The 19,968-nt window shown below is 34.9% G+C and overlaps 1 protein-coding gene across 3 annotated transcripts in view; it reads right to left on the reverse strand.

Annotated features, from left to right (window-relative positions):
- LOC149154613 (putative CoA ligase CCL6) overlaps positions 1-8,585 on the reverse strand; it is a 305,760-nt gene extending 297,175 nt beyond the window's left edge. For 2 of the 3 annotated variants that reach the window (XM_089440151.1, XM_089440149.1), the window contains exon 1: positions 2,641-2,948. In XM_089440151.1, coding sequence (XP_089296277.1) covers positions 2,641-2,795 — 155 coding nt within the window. In that variant the 5' untranslated portion in view covers positions 2,796-2,948. Of the gene's footprint in view, positions 1-2,640; positions 2,949-8,221 lie in introns of those variants that run through there. The other variant, XM_089440150.1, reaches the window with a different exon arrangement.
- Positions 8,586-19,968: the final 11,383 nt, after the last annotated feature.

Below are 19,968 nucleotides of genomic sequence, written 5' to 3' on the forward strand. Positions count from 1 at the left end.
GAACCTAGTTGTTATGTCTAGACTCTAAATAGCTATCCTAAGTTACAAACCATAAATTAAGTTATATTTATGTTGTACAAATTAGGTTCTATAAACTAACTTGTTTGTTAATCTTTTAAAACAAAAGTAAGAAATCGATATCATGATTGGCATACACTGTGCTTCAATCTGGTTGTATATGGGTTTTGTTTTTTCAAATATATGCATTGCACTCTCGGTAAAGTTGGATACATTGTGCTTCAGTATGGTTCTATAGGGGTTTTGTGTTTTCAAATCTATGCATTACATTTCTGGTAAAGTTAAGGGTGTCTCAAAAATCTACAAACAAACTTTTCTTCTCAAATCAATGTTGATTTCTCCATGATTAAAACTCATAATTTTTATTTTTATTTTTAGTCATTCAGATGTTGCCTTTCAAATGGGTTCTCTACTCAACTAACGAGTCAACCACTTTCTACCTAATGATACAACTGACCAATCAAACACCTTCTACGTCGTAATACAATTGACTAATCAAACACCTTTTACTTAATGATATGGACTAATCAACATCCTTTTAAGAAATTGTATTTATTTTAAGTTGATATTCACCATATTTATAGTTTACTCTCATCAAATTGAATTTTAAAATTAAAAGTTGAAGAGAGACCAGTTTAAAATGATTAATGATGTTTAAAAGATAGAAATTGAGATCTTATTAAGCTTTAGAAAAGTTTTTTCAACATTTACATTCATGAAAGACGAGTGTACATATTGGGTAATAAATTGAAGGATTCTCTAAATTGAAACTTAATAATTGAATAGAATCAATGAATGCAAGGGAAGCATGCTTTGGTAGTAAGCTTCTTATTAGGTATGTTTCAGTTTAACAAACGTTTTGCTAGGACCATCTACTTATTATTATACATTGAATGGCTCAATAAAGATTTGTAAATCTTGTATTTGAGTCCAACTGAATAGATCTTAGGATTGGAGTCGAATTAAGTAGTTAAGTAATAAAAGTTGGTTTTTTTTAAATAAATTTTATTTATGAAAATTTGCAAAAGCACCCCACCTAGTTATGCACTTTGAATGGCTCAATAGAAAACTTATGCCTTCCTTTGAGTTAACTTGAGTTGGAAGACCATTGTCTTGGATTTTAGTCAAAATAAGTAAATTAAAGTTAATTAATAGAAGTTATTTACAAAAGTGTGCACAAGTAAGTGTCGCTTTACACTAACGGTTCTCGAAGTTATTTATAAAAGTTTGCACAAGTGTCTTGGCCTACCATACACCACATGGTCTCCACTTAATCAACCTGTGTCATAGCACTTCATGGGATATTAAATCAACCTATGTCATAGCACTTCATGGGATATTAAAGAATATCTCTAACCTCACTAGATATTGATAAAAACCTCCCAAATTTCTTTTGTTGAAACCTCTTCCCCCCTACCTCCGGAATACATCTTTCTAATTAAAAAAACCCTTACTGATCCCTACTTTTACATAATATCCCGTTTATACCCCTAATACCTATAAGCTCCCTACCCCACATCTTCCCCAATATTTACAATATATAAACTCTATTTTCATAATTTAAAACCTCTTTTTAATGCATATAAAATTAAAAGCAAATAATATAGATTCGTGATTAGAAAAAGTGATGATCTCTAAAGATGATTAGCATTTAATTTGAGATTTACTATATCATAATATAAGGTAACACTAGAAATCTTGTAGCTGGGGTTCATGGCCTACTTCCCCAAAGGGGTAGCAACTCGGTCTACAACCATTATAAGCACTATAGACACAAACACCTAACAGACCTCCCATTGTTGGCCAGGAGACCAAATAAATTTAGCTTATTAATGCCCATTAGCTTACAGCCCCTCACATATTGAAAGCATATATATTTATTGAAATTGTCAAACATTTTTATATATATTTTTACCAAAATCAAAAGATACACTTCTTAAATTGTATTTTTTCTTTATTTAAATTATCTTTTTAATTATATAAATAGATTCAATATTCTACAAAAATCTCTAATACACTTAAATTATACCAATTACATTTTTTAAACTTGCAATTTCAATGAGAAAATATAACCATTAAACATTTAAAAAAAACAAAAACAATGTAACAAGGTATATTGATTTTATTTCGCTAAAGAAAAGAAACGCCAGCTAAAGTGCATAGAGGAATCTCGAACATGACCTTATCATTGGCGTAAAGTTTAAACCACGTGACCAAGCAATTTGCTCTGAAGAAAACCTCCTAGAATCTATCAAAACTTTGCAGATTCCAACGCGCTGGGTCATTAAACCTATAAGTAGGCTTAAAATCATAACTAACAAAACTGATTCGGAAAAGCACGCATTGTGGAATAACGTATAATGGTCTAATTAATGCTAAATTCTACTACAAATTTTGGTTCAGCCGTTTTATCTTATCGCGCTTAAGATTCATACAGCGAAGAATTGGTTTACATTCTTTCTTTTTCTGGAAAGGAAAGCTTCCATGGACACATACATTTTGTTATAATTTCTCTCAAAAACTGAATCAACTAAATAAAGAATCGGCATATCAAGGCGATGACGGACTTAAACACCTTGAATTTAACTTTAAAAAAAATGTCAGGTGAGAAATGAGAAGCACCTGAAAATGTCCCAGCAGGACTCGATCCCTTGCGGCAGAGGTGCGAAGCCATCCTTCGCTAAAATGTTTCGGTAAACAGGGCCGACTGAAGGCTCGCCAATCTGCGCTTTCTTTCCCTCTTCGATCTTCACCACAAAATTCTGAGTCTCCTCCATACTTCAAGAAGCGATCTCCCTGCTCCTTCGCGTCTACTATCTATTAAATTTTTGCTTAGAAATTGTGGAGCCACGGGAACACTATCCGTATTTCGGGACAAAGTAAGACTACCGAACGAGGGTGGATTACACGTCGCGGGACTTGATAGACGAAAAGACGGGCAAAATTCTCATTTATTTATATTCATGTGAACTTGTTGGTTGTTTGTTGGAAGCATTGATTGTTGAAGGCTCTGATTGTGTCGTTGTTGGTTGAGCGTTGGAAGCATTGATCAATGTTTTCGCATTAAAGAACGTACCTGTTTTACAGTAAGTAGGACGTTGACAAACGCCACCGATGATACAGACGTGATCAGGACATGGAATTTCGTAAAATAATGTATCAGAGACGTCGGGACTGGGTAACCATCGAACGAGTATATTCGACGAAATTATGTTTTATCCCAGGGTTTTATGTATTACGACAGCCCACCTGGCCATTTCTTTATTTTATCTCGTTCCATGGGGTAACCGGATCGTAAATGCGTGGTTGAAAATTAATTTTCATCAATTGAGAGGTGAATCAGGGCGCAGGAAAAGGTCCAAAGAAGTGTGGGAAAAAAGGTATGCATTTTTTTGTTCTTCAAGATAAATGGAAATAGAAAAACATTTTATTTTAGAATGTGAGGCCTTCCAAACATCAAAGGCAACAAGGAAAGTTATGAAGATAAGCTAGCAGCAAGCTCTTGCTACCAAGATAAGTTATGAAGATAAGCTCTTGGGATAATCTATTTAAATTTAGAGAGGAATTTATCGAAAAATTAGGAGCATTTATTGTGAAGTTTCACAAAAAAAACCAAATACATCAAACAGATAAGAAACAATCTATTCCATAGCCTATCTTTAATCCATAACCTATCTTTAAACATGTCTATTCGCTAGCCTATCTTTAATCCATAGCCTATCTTTAAAGATGTAAACATGGTCATCGCGTTAATGCAGTGTGAGTATCAAGGTTTTTACGATTTATATATTACCACGAAAGCGAAAGAGATGTATCATTAGTTTTTCAGATGAATTATTATTATCATTAGTTATCTTATTTTATATATGATTAAATATTTAAATCCGGATAAATTTAAATGTGTTAAAACTATAATCAAAATAAAATATTTACGCCTTACAAAAAGTTAAAAGTTATTTATATATTTAAATTTATACTCATTTTAATTTTTCAAAAAATTTTAAAAATATTATAAAATAAATAATTTATTTTTTATTTGAATTTAAAATTTAAAATTAAAATTGATACCAAAGTTAATCTACGGAGTATTTCCGCGGGGCGGCTTTCCAAGAATTCAACATCTTATCTGAACGCTAGCTGTGGGCCCATTGGAAAAACAAAGTTTCGGATGCGTCTGATAGCTTCTGCGGCATTAGCCAATCTATTATTAAACCATCAACCTACCCCAACGAGTGCATTTTAGGGGTTTGGCATAAGGCACAAGGGTGGTTATTGGGACGCCTTGGTAGGTTGCGTTGGGGGAGCGATGGGCTGTGCCCCCCGTTGGTGGGGTCGGCAAAAGCAGGACCACCACTGGCAGGTGTAGAAGGTTCCTTAACTTTGGGAGCGTAGAGAAATAGTAATGTTGCCTTGGAAGTCGGAAAGGGTGCAAGGAGGTGGAATCCATTCAACAGCGGAAACAATGTTACAACCACCCGTTTTGATAGCAAACATGTGAGTTTTCAACAGTTAATCTCTGGAGTAATTTGGAGAAAAGGAAAGGAACTTACTCGAGATGCAACACAAAGAAACGACTTGGAAAAAGTCATGTCACAGTATGCAGACCATGATGCAATGGGGAGTGGTGGATGGGTGCCGTTGCACTACGTGGCGTTGGGACATGTGCGACAAGGTTATGCAACGTTATGGCAAGGCATGGGACGGAGTGATGTCGAGGCATCTAAGGAGTTAAAAACTTAATAGAGAAGGTTGGTGTAAATGACTTCGCACGTCAGGGTAAAATGATTTTGCAGTGGGCCAATGATGTGGATATTGAAGTAGAGAGACGTGGATGCTATTTGTCATATAGTAAATAAAATGTCAAAAAGGAATTATTTTAATTTTTATAAAGTTAAATATGGTATATAACACAGATTGTTTTTCTATGTGAATTTTGTATTTAATTTTTTTCTCGTGAATTCCTACAATAAACGCTTTTAGTTTTTTGACAAACCTCTCACTACATAAATTATCCCAAGAGCTAGCTGTCAGAATATCTTCTTTGAAGTCCTTACATTCTAAAATGAAATACTTTTCTGTTTCCCCAAAATACATATTCTTTATTCCCACGCTTCTTTTGGTTTTTTTCGTGAAAAGAATTAAACTCTTCAATATAATACTTTATCTTTTTATTCCCACACTTCCTTTTGCCTTTTCCACCGTGATGATTATGAAAGGAATTAAACTCTTTAATATAGTACTTTATCTTTGTTAATAGTTCCTTATCCCAAAACAAAACACTGTAAGAGTCTCCCCATAAACGAAAATTTTTCTTGTTGATGATTATGAGAAAAATTAAACTCTTCAATATAGAAGAAAGAAAGAAAGAATTAAACTCTAAGCCTAAGGCCTCACAAATTGCCTATGGGACAGATTGCTTCTTCATCTGCATGATGTATTAGGCCCTTTTTTCTATGAAGCTTCACAATAAATGCTCTCAGCTTCTCGACAAACCCCTCACTAAATAGATTATCCCAAGAGCTAGCTGCCACCATATCTGCATAACTTGACAAACCCCTCACTAAATAGATTATCCCAAGAGCTAGCTGCCACCATATCTGCATAACTTTCTTTATTCTCTTTGAAGGCCTCACATTCTAAAATGAAATGTTTTTATGTTTCCACTTTTCCAGAAAAACAAAAAATGCATACTCTTTCCTCCCATACTTCTTTTGGCCTTTTCCAAAGCCCTGTTTCACAACAGAGTTGATGAGAATTAGTCCTTAACTAAGCAATGAAAATTTTGGCTCTCCAAGAAATATTTGCCTCTATGTGTGCTTTTGGTTGATGACTATGAGTGGGATTAAACACTTCAATATAGTATTTTTTCTTTCTCTCTAGCTCCTTATCCCAAGTACGGTCGTTGAACTTATCCATAACAAAAGCTTTTATCTCCTTAACTAAGCAATGAAAATTTTGGCTCTCCAAGAAATATTTGCCTCTATGTGTGCTTTTGGTTGATGACTATGAGTGGGATTAAACACTTCAATATAGTACTTTTTCTTTCTCTCTAGCTCCTTATCCCAAGTACGGTTGTTGAACTTATCCATAACAAAAGCTTTTATCTCTTTTTTGTTTATGGGACATTTATTCAAGCCAATACCCCATTTACTAAACCATTTGTTATTTCGCTGCATCCAAGTTTTTTTTCTATTGCACAATTTGTCATTAAAGACAACATTAGGCCATCTACTCTCTTCCATTTGGTCAATTTTTTTAAATACCTTATGACTCGCACCATAGCAATTGCTTCAATATGAGCAGCCCCTGTTTCACTTAACAAGATAACATAAGGAACTGCACTTTTAATCTTGTATTTGTTTGTAATCAAACGCTTCTCAATTTTCTCAATTTGTGTCCACCCCATGTCAGATGTACTCCTAGCCCATAGTTCACAACCATAGAGAATCATTAGAAGCCCAAAAAGAGTTTGAGTGGTTTTCCAGTCCCATAACTTTGCGTCTCTACACCTATTTTGAAAAGCATAAAATGTTTTCCAACCCCCCAAAATTCTTTTCTTTCTACAACCATCCCAACATAGATTTTTTTTTTAAGTCAATTGGAGGTATTTGTAATCCGCAACTTCTTCCAAAATGTTGCTTTCAAAGTAGAACTTACGCTAATTATGTTTTTTTAGAGAAAACACTACTTTTGTTTTGCTAATATTGACTTGCATCCCCACACTTCCATAAAAATGCTTAAGGAAATAAGGTCATCTGCATACAAAAAAAGCCTTATAACAAACTTGCCCAAATAAATACATCACCCCTTGTGAATTTAACCATTCCTCAAGCTTGTCAATATATAAACCAAAAAAATAGTAGATAATGGACAACCTTCACTGACCCAGATATGGCTTTTAATCTCCTAACCTTTTTAGAGAAAAAAAATATTTATATAAAAAATAATAAAAACCAAAAACTACAATTATGCAAATTATAAAATTATAAAAAATATATATATATAATAATAAAAAGACGGAAAACTCTGAATGAAAAATGATTTTCATAAAGGATAAACAAAAAGAGCGGCGAAGTATTTGACTCCATCAATCGATAAGAACACAAATTCAGGTTAAAAAAAAAAAACCAGTTTAACTCTCCCTTACCTTTTTCCGTAAAAATTATTCGTCATTGAAAATAATAGAAGAGAATTACAATTATACAAATTAAAAGTGGTAAAGAATGTCATAATAAGAAGATTAAAGACTGAATGAAAAATTCTACCCATGAACCATGAAAAAAACCTCCGAAGTATTTGCCTCTGTCTATCCGGAATAACTTTAAAAAAGAACAAAACTATTTACAAAATACCGTTACGGTGAGACTCCACTAACTCTGAGTGAATGTACATAGCTCCAATATGTAATAATGGCTGAAAATAAATCTGCCAAACCAATACCATTTCGTTTAGGCTTTTCAATTGGTGTCATTGATTCATTATATTTATGAATGAGTTCTTTAGCATTGCTTTCCTCATCTCTCTGCTATTATTTTGTTAATGACTGATTCCTTTAACATTGTTTTCGACATTTAGATACGTTCTGCAAGTGTTATATAAAAATTTAACTCGGGAACATGGATTTTATAATAAGCAGAGATTACAGAAAATTTAACTAACCCAGATTAATTAAAATGCTTCTGGGTGATTCGATTCGACTAGACGCTCAAGATCACGGATCATAAACCAGACTCGGAAAGCAGTTTGATTTAAGAACCTCTCACAATCAATAAAATCCTCGAAGAATCCAAACGCGTGGCTATATTAAATCAGTAAGTAGTTTCAAATTATAATTATAATTATAATTAGCTTCATCCGTTCGGAAAAACAGTAAGTAGTTTTAAATTATAACTATAATTAGCTTATATTTTCGGAAAAGCAAGCGTGTCTAATTAATTCCAATACCGCTAAACTCTACTCCAAATTTAGTTTCAGCTGTTTTATGTTATTACGCTTACGATTTACACGCTGAAGAATTGGTTTACCGTCATTTTATTAAATGAGAAACCTTCAATGGATTCATACATTTTTCTATAGTTTCTATCAAGAATCAAGTCAACTAAATAAAGAATCGGCCTATAGACACGATATCAAGCTTAAGCACCCTAACTTAGCGTTTTTTTAACAGAAATGGGCCGCAGTCCGCGGGGTAAATCAGAAGCACCTGAGAAGGTCCCAGCAGCACTCGATCCCTTCCGGCAGAGGCGCGAATCCATCCTTTGCTAATATGTTTCGGTAAGCAGGGCCGACTGAAGGCTTGCCGTTCTGCTCTTCCTTTCCCTCTTCGATCTTCACCAAAAAATTCTCAATCATCTCCATATTTCAAGAAGCAATTCTTTCCCCGTTCCTTCGCGTCTATTGCCTGTTAAATTTTTGCACAAAAATTGCGGAGGCCAAAGAAATCTCGGCTACAGAACGCACTTCGTCATTCGGACATTGCGAACTAACAAAATTTCAGTCGGAAGCATTCATTATTAAAGTTTTCCCCATCCATATGCAGAGACCACTCCTTTCGTTTTAATGAGCTGCATCTCACGCATTTAGTTACACCGGGACGAGAACATGGATTTTCGTGCAAGCTCGCCGCTGCAAAGTTAGTTGAGCATTTATGTGGAGTACAGTTCAAATTCTATATTTTAGAAAGGAATTGGAAAGTTAGTTGAGCATGTGGAGTAAATTTTAAATTTTTTTACTGTGATTATTTAGATTTTTTGGTGTTTAAATTTTGTTGAAAATTTTGAGGTGAGATTTTGATTTGTGTTATTTAAATATATAAAGATTTACCATTTTGAAAAAATTTATATAAAAGTTATTTATCAAATTTATAATTTCAGTAAATTTTTACTGAATTATAAATTCTTACTGAATTTTAGAAAAATTAGAGAAAAACCAAAAAAAAAAGCTAAAAAATCTTAAAAAACAACTATTTTTTAAAAATCAACTACTACCGGTCATCGCCATCAAATTTCGGACTCCGGCGAATGTGAATCCAGCCACGTTATACCATCAAATTTCGGACTCCGGCGAACGTGAATCCAGCCACGTTATACCTTGTGTGTCGTACGTCAGCGCTTTAAATGTGAATTTATTGTACATTTAAGTTGTAGTTGGGGATTTAAGGGCGCTGTTACTGTATCTATTTTTAAAGTTAAAAATAATAATCTCTATCGTTTCCTTACCTTTAGCGGATGGAGGCAAGGTAGGAATTTCAAATTTAAATCTTTAAATAACTTTAATACAAATAATCATTTTAACCCAGTATGTTGACGGTACAATTTCACCCGGACAATTTGCTTATCAAATCCAATCCCATCCCATCGCGAGAAAGAGATCAAACATTTACTTAGTTTAACTGTTTTTACATTCACTAATAGAAATGGCAACCCATTTCACCAACTCTAAAACGGCGCACTTTAATAGTAGTAACCAAAGATTACACCAACTCTACAACGGTGCACTTTAAAGGGCATTCATATTACCTTGTTCCACGTAACCTCCTCCAAAGTTTAGAAGACCTCAAACAAAAAGTATTGTTCAAACTATGACTTCAATTATTTGGATCCTCAAATGCCATATTACACTCTAAGACTGCAATTTATGTTGGTTAAGATAGCAAGTTCTCTTTGATATGATTTCCATATTCGAATTTCCATAATCGAAGAGGGCATGATATGAAAAGCCTCTTATCCCACGTCCTCTACGATAGTGATTATTATTAGCATCTTTAAAAACATCTTGATGGAGTTGTATAACTTGCTTATAAGTGTTTGTTGTGTACGATAAGTTTAGAAAAATTTAGAAACATTATGATGGATATGTAGAGTTGGTTTGTAATTATGATAATTATAAAATGGAAATTTACTACAATTTTTTGAACTATAAAATAGATATTCATTATAATTAGTTGAATCATGAAATGAATATCCATTATTATTCTCATAACTATGAAATAGATAGGAGTGGAACTATGAAAGAATTTATGTATGGAGTAATAGGGTATAGGCCCCATGTTTGTATCATGTGTGTCAAAGATGTGAAACATCAACGTACTGTTTGGAATGCATCCTAAAAGCATGATACGTGTTCTAGGCATGTCTCAACATGTTTAACTCACAAGAAAGAGACCCATTAATCTTTCGAAAACAAATTTTTACACCTTTTTTTTTATCATTTTTATCTGTAAGAAGGAGCCTTGAGGTCAATTAGTGTGCAACTAAAGGGTAAATTCAAGATTTGAAGCAATTCCAAGTGCTTTCTAAGTGGATTTGGAAACCAAAATTCTTATTTTTTCGGATGGTAATGTTATTTTAGCTCATTCCATAAAAATCATGGCTCAATGAGCAAAGGCAACTGGAAAATGTTAAAAGAACGGGAGGAATGTCACTATTGGTGTTTCCCCCCTTCATTTCTCTCTCTCTCTCTCTTGCAAGTGGCATAGCAATTGCAATAACAAATGCTGAAAAAAACTATGTTGTAGCAAGACAACATGCTTTAGAAAAAAAATATTCATTGTGGAAGTATGTAACAACACAACTTGAGGGCCCGAGGAAATGTTCTTTGGACATGTAATTTTTACAACATCCAGTATAAGAGCACTTAATACAAAATTAAGGGCCATCTTTTTCCCTTGAAAGAGGACTTAGAACATGTAAAGAAGTGAGTGCATCCAAACGAAAATAAATGGAAAGAAAGGATAATATTGGCTTGGGAATGTGGCAATATAAATTAGGAAAACCAAAGTGAGGATCTACTTTCATTCTCGAGGAAGAAATATAGCATATTTAGGAGTGGAACTACAATTCAACCAACGAGAAAGAGGCTAGCTCCAAGTGACATTCCAATGTGAGGATCTTCTTCCATTCTCGAGGAAGCAATTTAGCATATTTGGGAGTGGAACTACAATTCAACCAACGAGAAAGAGGCTAGCTCCAAGTAGTGGTCCAATGGATGAGACATTTCAATGAGAGAGGCGAGACAAGGTTAATATTACCATTAGGTTCTTTTCTATCTCAACTTCATTTCATTTAATGTTGCACAATATATTGTGTTCACTAAGATGTGTTGAGCTCTATTTTAATATCCTCCAAATGGGTGTGTGACTCCTAGTTCAAAGAAGCTCATAACCACATCATCAGTTAAATCAAAAGAGGAGGTGGATAAAATCCTAGACCCTATTAAATCATCATGGCCCCTCATCCAATGCTGGATAGATGGATGGATGCAACATGTCATCCATTCATTAATTTCATGGTGTATTTCCTATATGGATCAATATTCTTAAAAGTAGTGGATACTTTTGGAAAATACAAGGATGCATAATATATGGGTGATTTGTTCATTAAAGTTATTGAAGATGTAGGTGTTGATTCTTGTTTGGAAATTGTTGCAAATAATGCACTTGTTTGCAAGGCTTTTGTCATAATTATGGAAGCTAAATATCCACAAGTATTTTGGACACCTTGCATTGCTCATTCTTTGAACGCAATACTCTAATCTATTGCTTAATTTGACATGGATGGGAAGTCTTATTAATGATGCATGTCATATCCACAATTTTGTACAAAACTATACCAATGCCCTCACAATCTATAAAGAGTACACACATCTATCATTTTGAAGAGTTCAAATACTTGGGTTGTCTACTCATTCATCCAGCTTAAGAGGTTGAGGGAGGTCAATACCACTCTTAAGGCCGCTATGGATATTTTAGAGTTTTGGTCTTTTCCATAAAAGGAAAATCAAACTTCTTCAAAAAGACCAAGGTTAGAGTGTTAAATGATGGTTGGTGGGAGAGGGAATATCTTACCATTAATATTGTGAACCTTATCAATTCTTTGTTGCAATTTGCAAAAATAAATTGACCCGTTTGAGGAGATGTTTATGTGGGATGGTATTACATGATTAATTATGTGAAGACTATTATTTTACAAAAAGAATACATCAAGTATGGGACATCCATAGAGACCTTATTCACCACTATACAAGATATTCTTATCAATAGGTGGGATAAGAATCATATTCCTATGTGTTACTTGACTCACTCATTAAATCCCAAATACTACAATAATGATTGGCTCAATGGAAGCCCTTCATGCAAATTCATTTTTCACATGGAAGGAAGGAAGCATTTAGAAGGATATGTCATGATAGAGCATCTCTTAATGAAATGGAGCAAGGCTTTGTATGACTTTATGTTAGCATAGGGAGATTTGGAGCAGGGAAAATTATAGGGGCAAAATTTTGCTAATTGGCTATTTTTTGGACATTTTTTTGACAAAAATATTCACCCATTTGGTTTAAAAAACGCCTATTTTTTACATATATATGATTAAATGGACAATATTCGCCAAAAATTTACTAATTTTAATAGTAAATTACATGTTTTATTTTTTAATATTCACCCACATTCTATATGTATAACATTTCAAACCAAAATATCATCCATAATACTATAAATATGCATAATATTTGAATCCTTAAGAAATACCTTGATTTGGAGGCTATGATGTGCCCAAATACAAAGGTTTAATAAGCCTTATGCTTGGTGGGCAACTCATGGGGAAACATGCCATATTCTACAACATTTAGCCATGAGGATCCTCTCTCGAGTTATTTCATCGTCTTTTTGCAAGAGGAATTGGATCACTTATGATAAATTGTGCAGTTTGAAGAAGAGAAAGCTTGAGCAATCCAAGGCAAAGCCAATGGTGCATGTGCATTCCATCCTCCATCTTATCTACAAGCAGGGGAAGGAGTGCTTGAAGGGAAAGAAAAATATGTGGGATGTGTTTCGTAATGATAGGGGTTTGGACAACAACATTGAGTTGGTATTAGCCAACTTGTATCTTAATGAACTAGTGCTAGAGCTAGTGACTCTTGATGATAGTGATCCTCTTGAGGAGTCGTCCTCCACACTAATGGATGTAGAGATTGGATTGGATATAGAGGAGAAGGAGGAGGATGGAGGAGAGATTAGGAGTAATGGTTATGATTTGATGAATATGACATGGAGAGTGCATGGAGGGGGACAATTATCAATCACAAGCTATGAGATTAGATTCTTCTATTTACGGTTCTAGTATCTACGCTATTTTGTATTTTTTGTTAGCATTCCCACCTATAATATCATGACTCAATATCCATGTAATACATTTTGGCTTTCATGACTTTATGAGAAAATTATAGTTTATGGTTCTAATTTCTTGTGCATTTGTCATTTGATCATCATTGATGCAATAACTAGTTATATCATATGTGATGAGTCAATATTTTGTAAGTGTTCTACTTTCTAAAAAAAAAAATATGCTTATAACACATATTTCATTAAATTTGGAATTATACAATGGATCTAGAATTTCAAAATAACCAAAAAACTCAATTCTAGTTTTGCACCTATAATAATTTTTTTCCAAATTTAATGAAATATGTTTTTTATAGTCCATTTTTGTATTTGTAATTTGTAATTATACACACACACACACATGTCCTATGTGTTCTATTTCCACAGTCGATTTGTCCCATGTTGAACACTTATTGTCAGGTACCTATAATACTAGTGCATTCCCCTTATTGTTATTGTTAGTGTAGCCCCCTATTATTATTGTTGTGCCCCGTAGAAGCTCACTATTGTTATTGTGGTGCCCTTACATTATTATTGTTATGTAGGCTCAGATTGTATTGTGACCCCTGAGACTCTATACATACCAAGGAGGTCTTATCATCTGTATAATCTAAGAATTGTTCATTTATATAATGTAAAGGAGGTTTCCCCCTTGAAGAGAATATTTTTTAAGTTGTTTATCTATCTTTTATTCTGTTTTTTGAGTTGGTTGCATAACATTTGGTATCAGAGCTTTGGATTCTCGGGTTTTGCTTCTTCAAACAGGTTATCTTGGAATTTTTGCTATAATTTTTTTTCTATGAGGCTTCAGAATCTGAAATTGGAACCACGTTGAGCCAAAATATACATTTAAATTTGTGTATGAATTCCATATCTTGGTTCGCTATATTTTTGGAGATATGATCTGAGGAAGTTAGGGTTTTTGCAGGTTCCAGAATTCTATCTAAAACAGGGGACCTAGGGAAAATCGTCATGACTTTCTCTCTGAGCATCAGATTTAAATTTTGTAATAAGTGACTGAAAGTGCACGAACTTTAGTTTTTTGGGTATCATTTTTAGGGTAGAAGGTTGAAACAGTAACACGTGGCATTTTGTACAAGTTCGCTCTACTGAACCAGTCTTTAATCAGGTCATCATGGGAGATTGGGCATAACTCTTTCTTGAAGAATCCAATCTTGGTTTGACTTATGGTATTGGAAAGAAGACTTAGAGAGATACCACAGGACGAAAATTCTGAATTTGGATATCCAAAATTATAGAGATACAATAGTTTCAATATCAAGCTCCTAAAAAGCAAGGAAAATGTGTGTATTTTTTTAAAATGTTGCATAACTTTTGTTTTTAAAATCAGTTTGAAGTGATTCAAAGGGCATAGTGAAGTATAGATATCATTGTTTGATTCCAAAATTCCTTGAAGCAAAAAAATGGACACATCTACTAAGCAACCAAAAATATCTACCATGATGCATGAAGAAGAGGAAGAAATGCAACATGATATATCAAAATTACATAACCAAGTGCAACAAATTTCGCTCTCGCAAAGAGTAACCAAAAATTGTAGAAATTCTGACTATAGATTAACCTGATAATGCAATATAACTAAAGCAAAATACTTTAATCTACTTCTACAATCAAACTTGCGAAAGCTTAATAGATTTGAGCAAGATCAAGCGGAACACATATAACCAGAAGAAGAATCAATGCACATGAAACACAGAAGAATACTCATGGGAAAGCCTCAGCTAAAAACCCCACTATCTGTATTATCATACAAGTTGGAAATATCTCAGAATTACACAAAGCTTTAGCTCTCACAGCTAGCCAGCTCTTAGTACAATCCTCACATATGCTCACAGGCAAAATAGACTTCTCATAAGTCCTCCACACTGCCCTCCAAGCTCCTATTTCCTAGCACAATTTTTCCTGGGTGATCCTACTATTACCATGTGTAACACTGATCACTCACATTGATCTCACACCCTGTAAAATTGCGCAATCCTCAAGGAATGAATTCCTTCTGCATGCATGAGTTTTCCTTATAGGAAAATTTATGCAATTGATAGTACAATGTCCTTGTCTTTAATCTCAACTAGGTCTTTCTCAGAATAGACATGCATGAGTTAATGATGAGAGAATCTTCAATTATCTTGAGTACACTAGTTGGATGCATGCATGCATTAACTGACTAAACTCACAATTAGTTCCTCAAACAGTTTGGAACTAATCTAACTAGACTTAACTCAGTAAACTGAGCTAACTAATTACAACTCAACCTTATCTCCTTAATTAAGGGATAATCTCCTTAATTTAAGGGATAAATGTTGCATGACTTCACAAAGACTTCTAACTTGAATTTTCTCCAACTAATTAACTCAAGATGAATTAATTAATTATTTTTCAAGAAGCTGGTGAGACTAAATTCGAATTTTAATTCAAGGACAAATTAAAATTGGAATATTATTGTTGCCACATTTCAACACTCCCTCTCAACAAAAAAGGGATTATCTGCCACCCTAATCCTATCTATATGGAACTTGAATTTACACTTTGACAATGCCTTTGTCAAAATGTCAACATATTGCTCCTCTGTCGAAATATACTACAGCAAGATGATCCTCCTCGCTACATAGTCCTTGAGATGATGATACCGGATGTCGATGTGATTGGACCTATCATGAAATACTGGATTCTCATAGAGTTTTATACAACTCTAATTATCATAATAGATCACAGTTGGATCCATCCTCTGATCAAACAAACCAACTAGGATATTCCGCATCTAGATGGCCTCACATGCTGCCTGACTTGCAGCCATGTATTTAGCCTTTACCGAGCTGAGTGCAACCGACCTCTGTTTCCTATTGTACCAAGAAACTGCAGCTGACCCAAGGTTGAAAATCCCTCCTGATGTGCTCTTTCGATCTGATGGACTCCCTGCCCAATTTGCATCAGTGAAGCCTTGTAGCTTCACTTTCTTTATCCGTTTGTACCATAATCTATACTGAGATGTGCCTCTGAGGTATCTCAATACATGCTTTGCCGCCTTCCAAAACATCTTGGTAGGCTGAACCATAGCTTGACTCAGCTGGTTCACCGCATAGCACAAATCTGGTCATGTGTTCTGTCAGGCCAGGAGTAACTCCAGACTTGGCAAAAAAACTGATTCGTTTATTTCATTAGGTAGCTATTGTTATATACATGAATGTGACTGATCAGTTCATCTTCTTGATGACTGTTCACATTCCAAATTCACCCAATCGCAGAGGATTAGGTGTCAACATTCCCCCCCTTAATCTGAAGGGATGTTGGTGAGTCCAAGCATCGTTCTGAATCTTTCAAGCTTTTCTCTTCCAAGCGCTTTGGTGAAGATGTCTGCAATTTGCTCATTTGTGGAACAATGACGGAGATGGATTGTTTTGGCCTCAACATGATGTCGGATCAGATGATATTTAGTATTGATGTGCTTTGTACGATCATGGAACCTTGGGTTCTTGGCCAAATTTATTGCAGAGGTGTTGTCAATCATGAGTGGAGTTGATTGTACTTGTTTTACCTGCAAATCTTCAAGAATTTTCCTGAGCCACACAATTTCTTTTGTTGCTTCAGCTGCTGCCACGTATTCTGCTTCTGTTGTGGAATCTGTTGGAACTGATTGTTTGTGTGATCTCCAAGAGACAGCTCTTGATCCAAGACTCATAGCATATCCTGAAGTAGATACTCCAGTTTCTTTGTCTCCATCGAAGTTTGAATCAGAGTATCCAATCAAGCTGAAGTCATCCACCTGTGTATACTTGATTCCAAGGTCTTGAGTTCCCTTCAAGTACCTTAGAACTCTTTTTGCAGCAGACCAATGTCCCTCACAAGGCTTTTGCATGAACCTGGAGAGGATTCCAACAGTAAATGAAATGTCTGGTCTGGTAGTAGTGAGGTAGATGAGACTTCCGACAAGCTGTCTATACTTTGTTGCATCCTCAAATTCCTTTCCTTCAATAGATGTGAGCTTTAAGTTTTGTTCCATTGGAGTAGAAAGAGGATTGCACTCTGTCATGCCAAATCTGTTTAACAAATCTCCAATGTATTTCTTTTGAGAAAGAAATATGGATTTTGGATGTTGGGTTACTTCAATGCCAAGATAGTAATGAACATAGCCTAAATCAGTCATTTCAAAACTTTTTCCTAATTCTTTCTTTATGGATGCAATATAGATTTCATTGTTCCCTGTCATTAAAAGATCATCTACAATACCACAAGATATACAACTGTTTTGCCAACTTTCTTGACAAATAAAGTTGCATCATCAAGATCAAAATGATTGAAGTTGAGTTTCAGAAGATGCTCAGTTAGTTTTTCATACCAGGCTCGTGTGCTTGTTTGAGGCCATACAAGGACTTTACAAGTTTGCATACTTTATGTTCATGTCCTTTCACAGCAAATCCTTCAGGCTGGGACATAAAAACATTCTCTTTTAGATCTCCATTCAAGAATGCAGTTTTTACATCCATTTGATGGACTTTCCAACCGTTCTGAGCAGCTAGTGCAAAGAGTGTCCGGATGGTGGCCCATTTTGCTGTGGGGGCAAAAGTTTCCTCATAATCGACCCCTTCCTTCTGTGCAAAGCCTTTTGCCACAAGCCTAGCTTTGTGCTTGTCAAGTGAGCCATCATCTTTGTATTTGTTCTTGTAGACCCACTTGCAGCCAATTGGTTTTGTTCCAAATGGGGGATCAACCAGCTTCCAAGTGCCATTCTTTATGAGGGCATCATACTCCTTTTTCATTGCTTCTTTCCATTCATCATGAGAAGCAGCTTCTTTGAAGGAAGTTGGTTCAAAATCTGTAGACAAGTTCAATTCACAATCATAAGTAACATCCATATCAACAGGTGAATTAGAGTCATCTACATCACCTCCATTTTGTCCGTTTGAATTTCTGGTTCCTGTTTTTCCAATTTCATCAGGATGAACACTTTCAAGTGTCTTTGTCAGCCACTTTGGGGGACCTTTCTGAGATGGTCCAGGCTGCTTTGTTGATTGAGTTGGGATTGAATCAAGATTGAGTCTCCCAATTCTATCAATTACATCACTTAAAGCATCATTCGTTGTTGGAGTTTCATGCAGGGGAGATTGTTCTTCAGAAGAAGATTCCACATGTTGATCTAGTATAGGAATCCCCCCTTCAAGATGTGGAATCTGATTATCAAATTCTTGAAATGATTTTGTTTTTGCGAATCTATCCAAGCGATCAAGTTGCCGCTCAACAACATTGTCAGATTTGGATGATTCCAGAAAAATGACATCTCTAGATACAACAAACTTTTTATTTACTTCATCATAGAGACGGTATGCTTTAGAGGTGTTTGAATACCCCAGGAAGATACACTTACGACTTCTAGCACCAAGTTTGTTTCTATTTACCTTTGGTATCAAAGCATAACAGGTGGAACCAAAGATCCTGAGATGTTTTATCGAAGGAACATGTCCATACCACAATTCATAAGGAGTCTTGTTTCTTATAGCATTAGATGGACATCTATTCTTTATATATGCAGCACATAGAACAGCATCAGCCCAAAACATTATCTTTACATTTTTGAAGAAAAGCATGGATCGTACCATATTCAAAATTGTTCTATTCATTCTTTCTGCTACACCATTCTGTTGGGGATTATAAGGTACAGTTGTTTGATGTTTGATCCCATGTTGGCAAAGATAGTTTTCAAATTCATTTGATGTATATTCTTTTCCATTATCAGTGCGAATAGACCCAATATGAGATTGTGCATCATTTTCAATCCATTTATTAAAATTCTTGAATGTTTGAAAAGCATCAGATTTGTTCTTCAATAAATAAACCCAACACATTCTGGTGTAATCATCAATAAATGTCATGATATATTTATTTCCATTTGCAGAAGGAACATGCATTGGACCACATAAATCTGAATGAATGAGTTCAAGCTTCCTATGTGCTCTTGAATGTGAATCATGAAAAGACTGTTTGCTATGCTTTCCTAGAATGCAAGCATCACATTGCTTATGTTTCCTAGGAATTGTAGGCAAACCAGCAACACCATTTTTCTTCAATAAGCGGAGACTGTCATAGTTTAAATGTCCAAATCTAGCATGCCATAATAAACTTGATGGAAGTGTACCTTCTTCATGATGAGAAATATATGAGAAATGTTGTGCATGAGTAGAGGTTCCTTGCAGTTTGAGAAGCCTTTCTTCTTCTATTCCCCTCATGACAAGTGAGTGGTCAGATGCTTTTCTTACCTCAATCTTGCCATCAAACATATGAATGGAGTGACCTTGCTGGCGGATGTGGACCAAGGACAGCAAGTTTCTCTTGAGCTGTGGGAGATATAGAACATGATCCAGAAGAAAGTCTGGAAGACCAGGCAGTTTAAGCCTGATTGTGCCAAGCCCTGATGGCTTGATTTTTGACTGATCTGCAAAGTATACTGCTCCATCAACATTGTCAGTGAAATCTTCAAAAAAATCTTTCCTATGAGTCATATGACAGGTTGCTCCTGAATCAAGTAACCAATCATTTTTCGAAGAAGCAAGTGAAGCATTAAACAAATCTTCATTTACTCCAATGTTACATTGTGCCTCAATATAGTGAGCGGATTCAGGTTGTTACACAGTAATTTGTCACTGTCTCCTTGTCAGTCTCCCTACTGTATCATGAATTCAAAATAACCATGCTCATGCTCTCTAAACTGGCCAAATGACCCACTTTGCCAAAGTTTTTGCTATCAGCGCGACTTTTGGCAAAATAACCGCGCTGATGGG

Source organism: Pinus tabuliformis, chromosome 9 (genome assembly GCF_031772625.1).
Source record: "Pinus tabuliformis cultivar Carrire ecotype Pingquan chromosome 9, CPIR1, whole genome shotgun sequence".
Lineage (NCBI taxonomy): Eukaryota > Viridiplantae > Streptophyta > Pinopsida > Pinales > Pinaceae > Pinus > Pinus tabuliformis.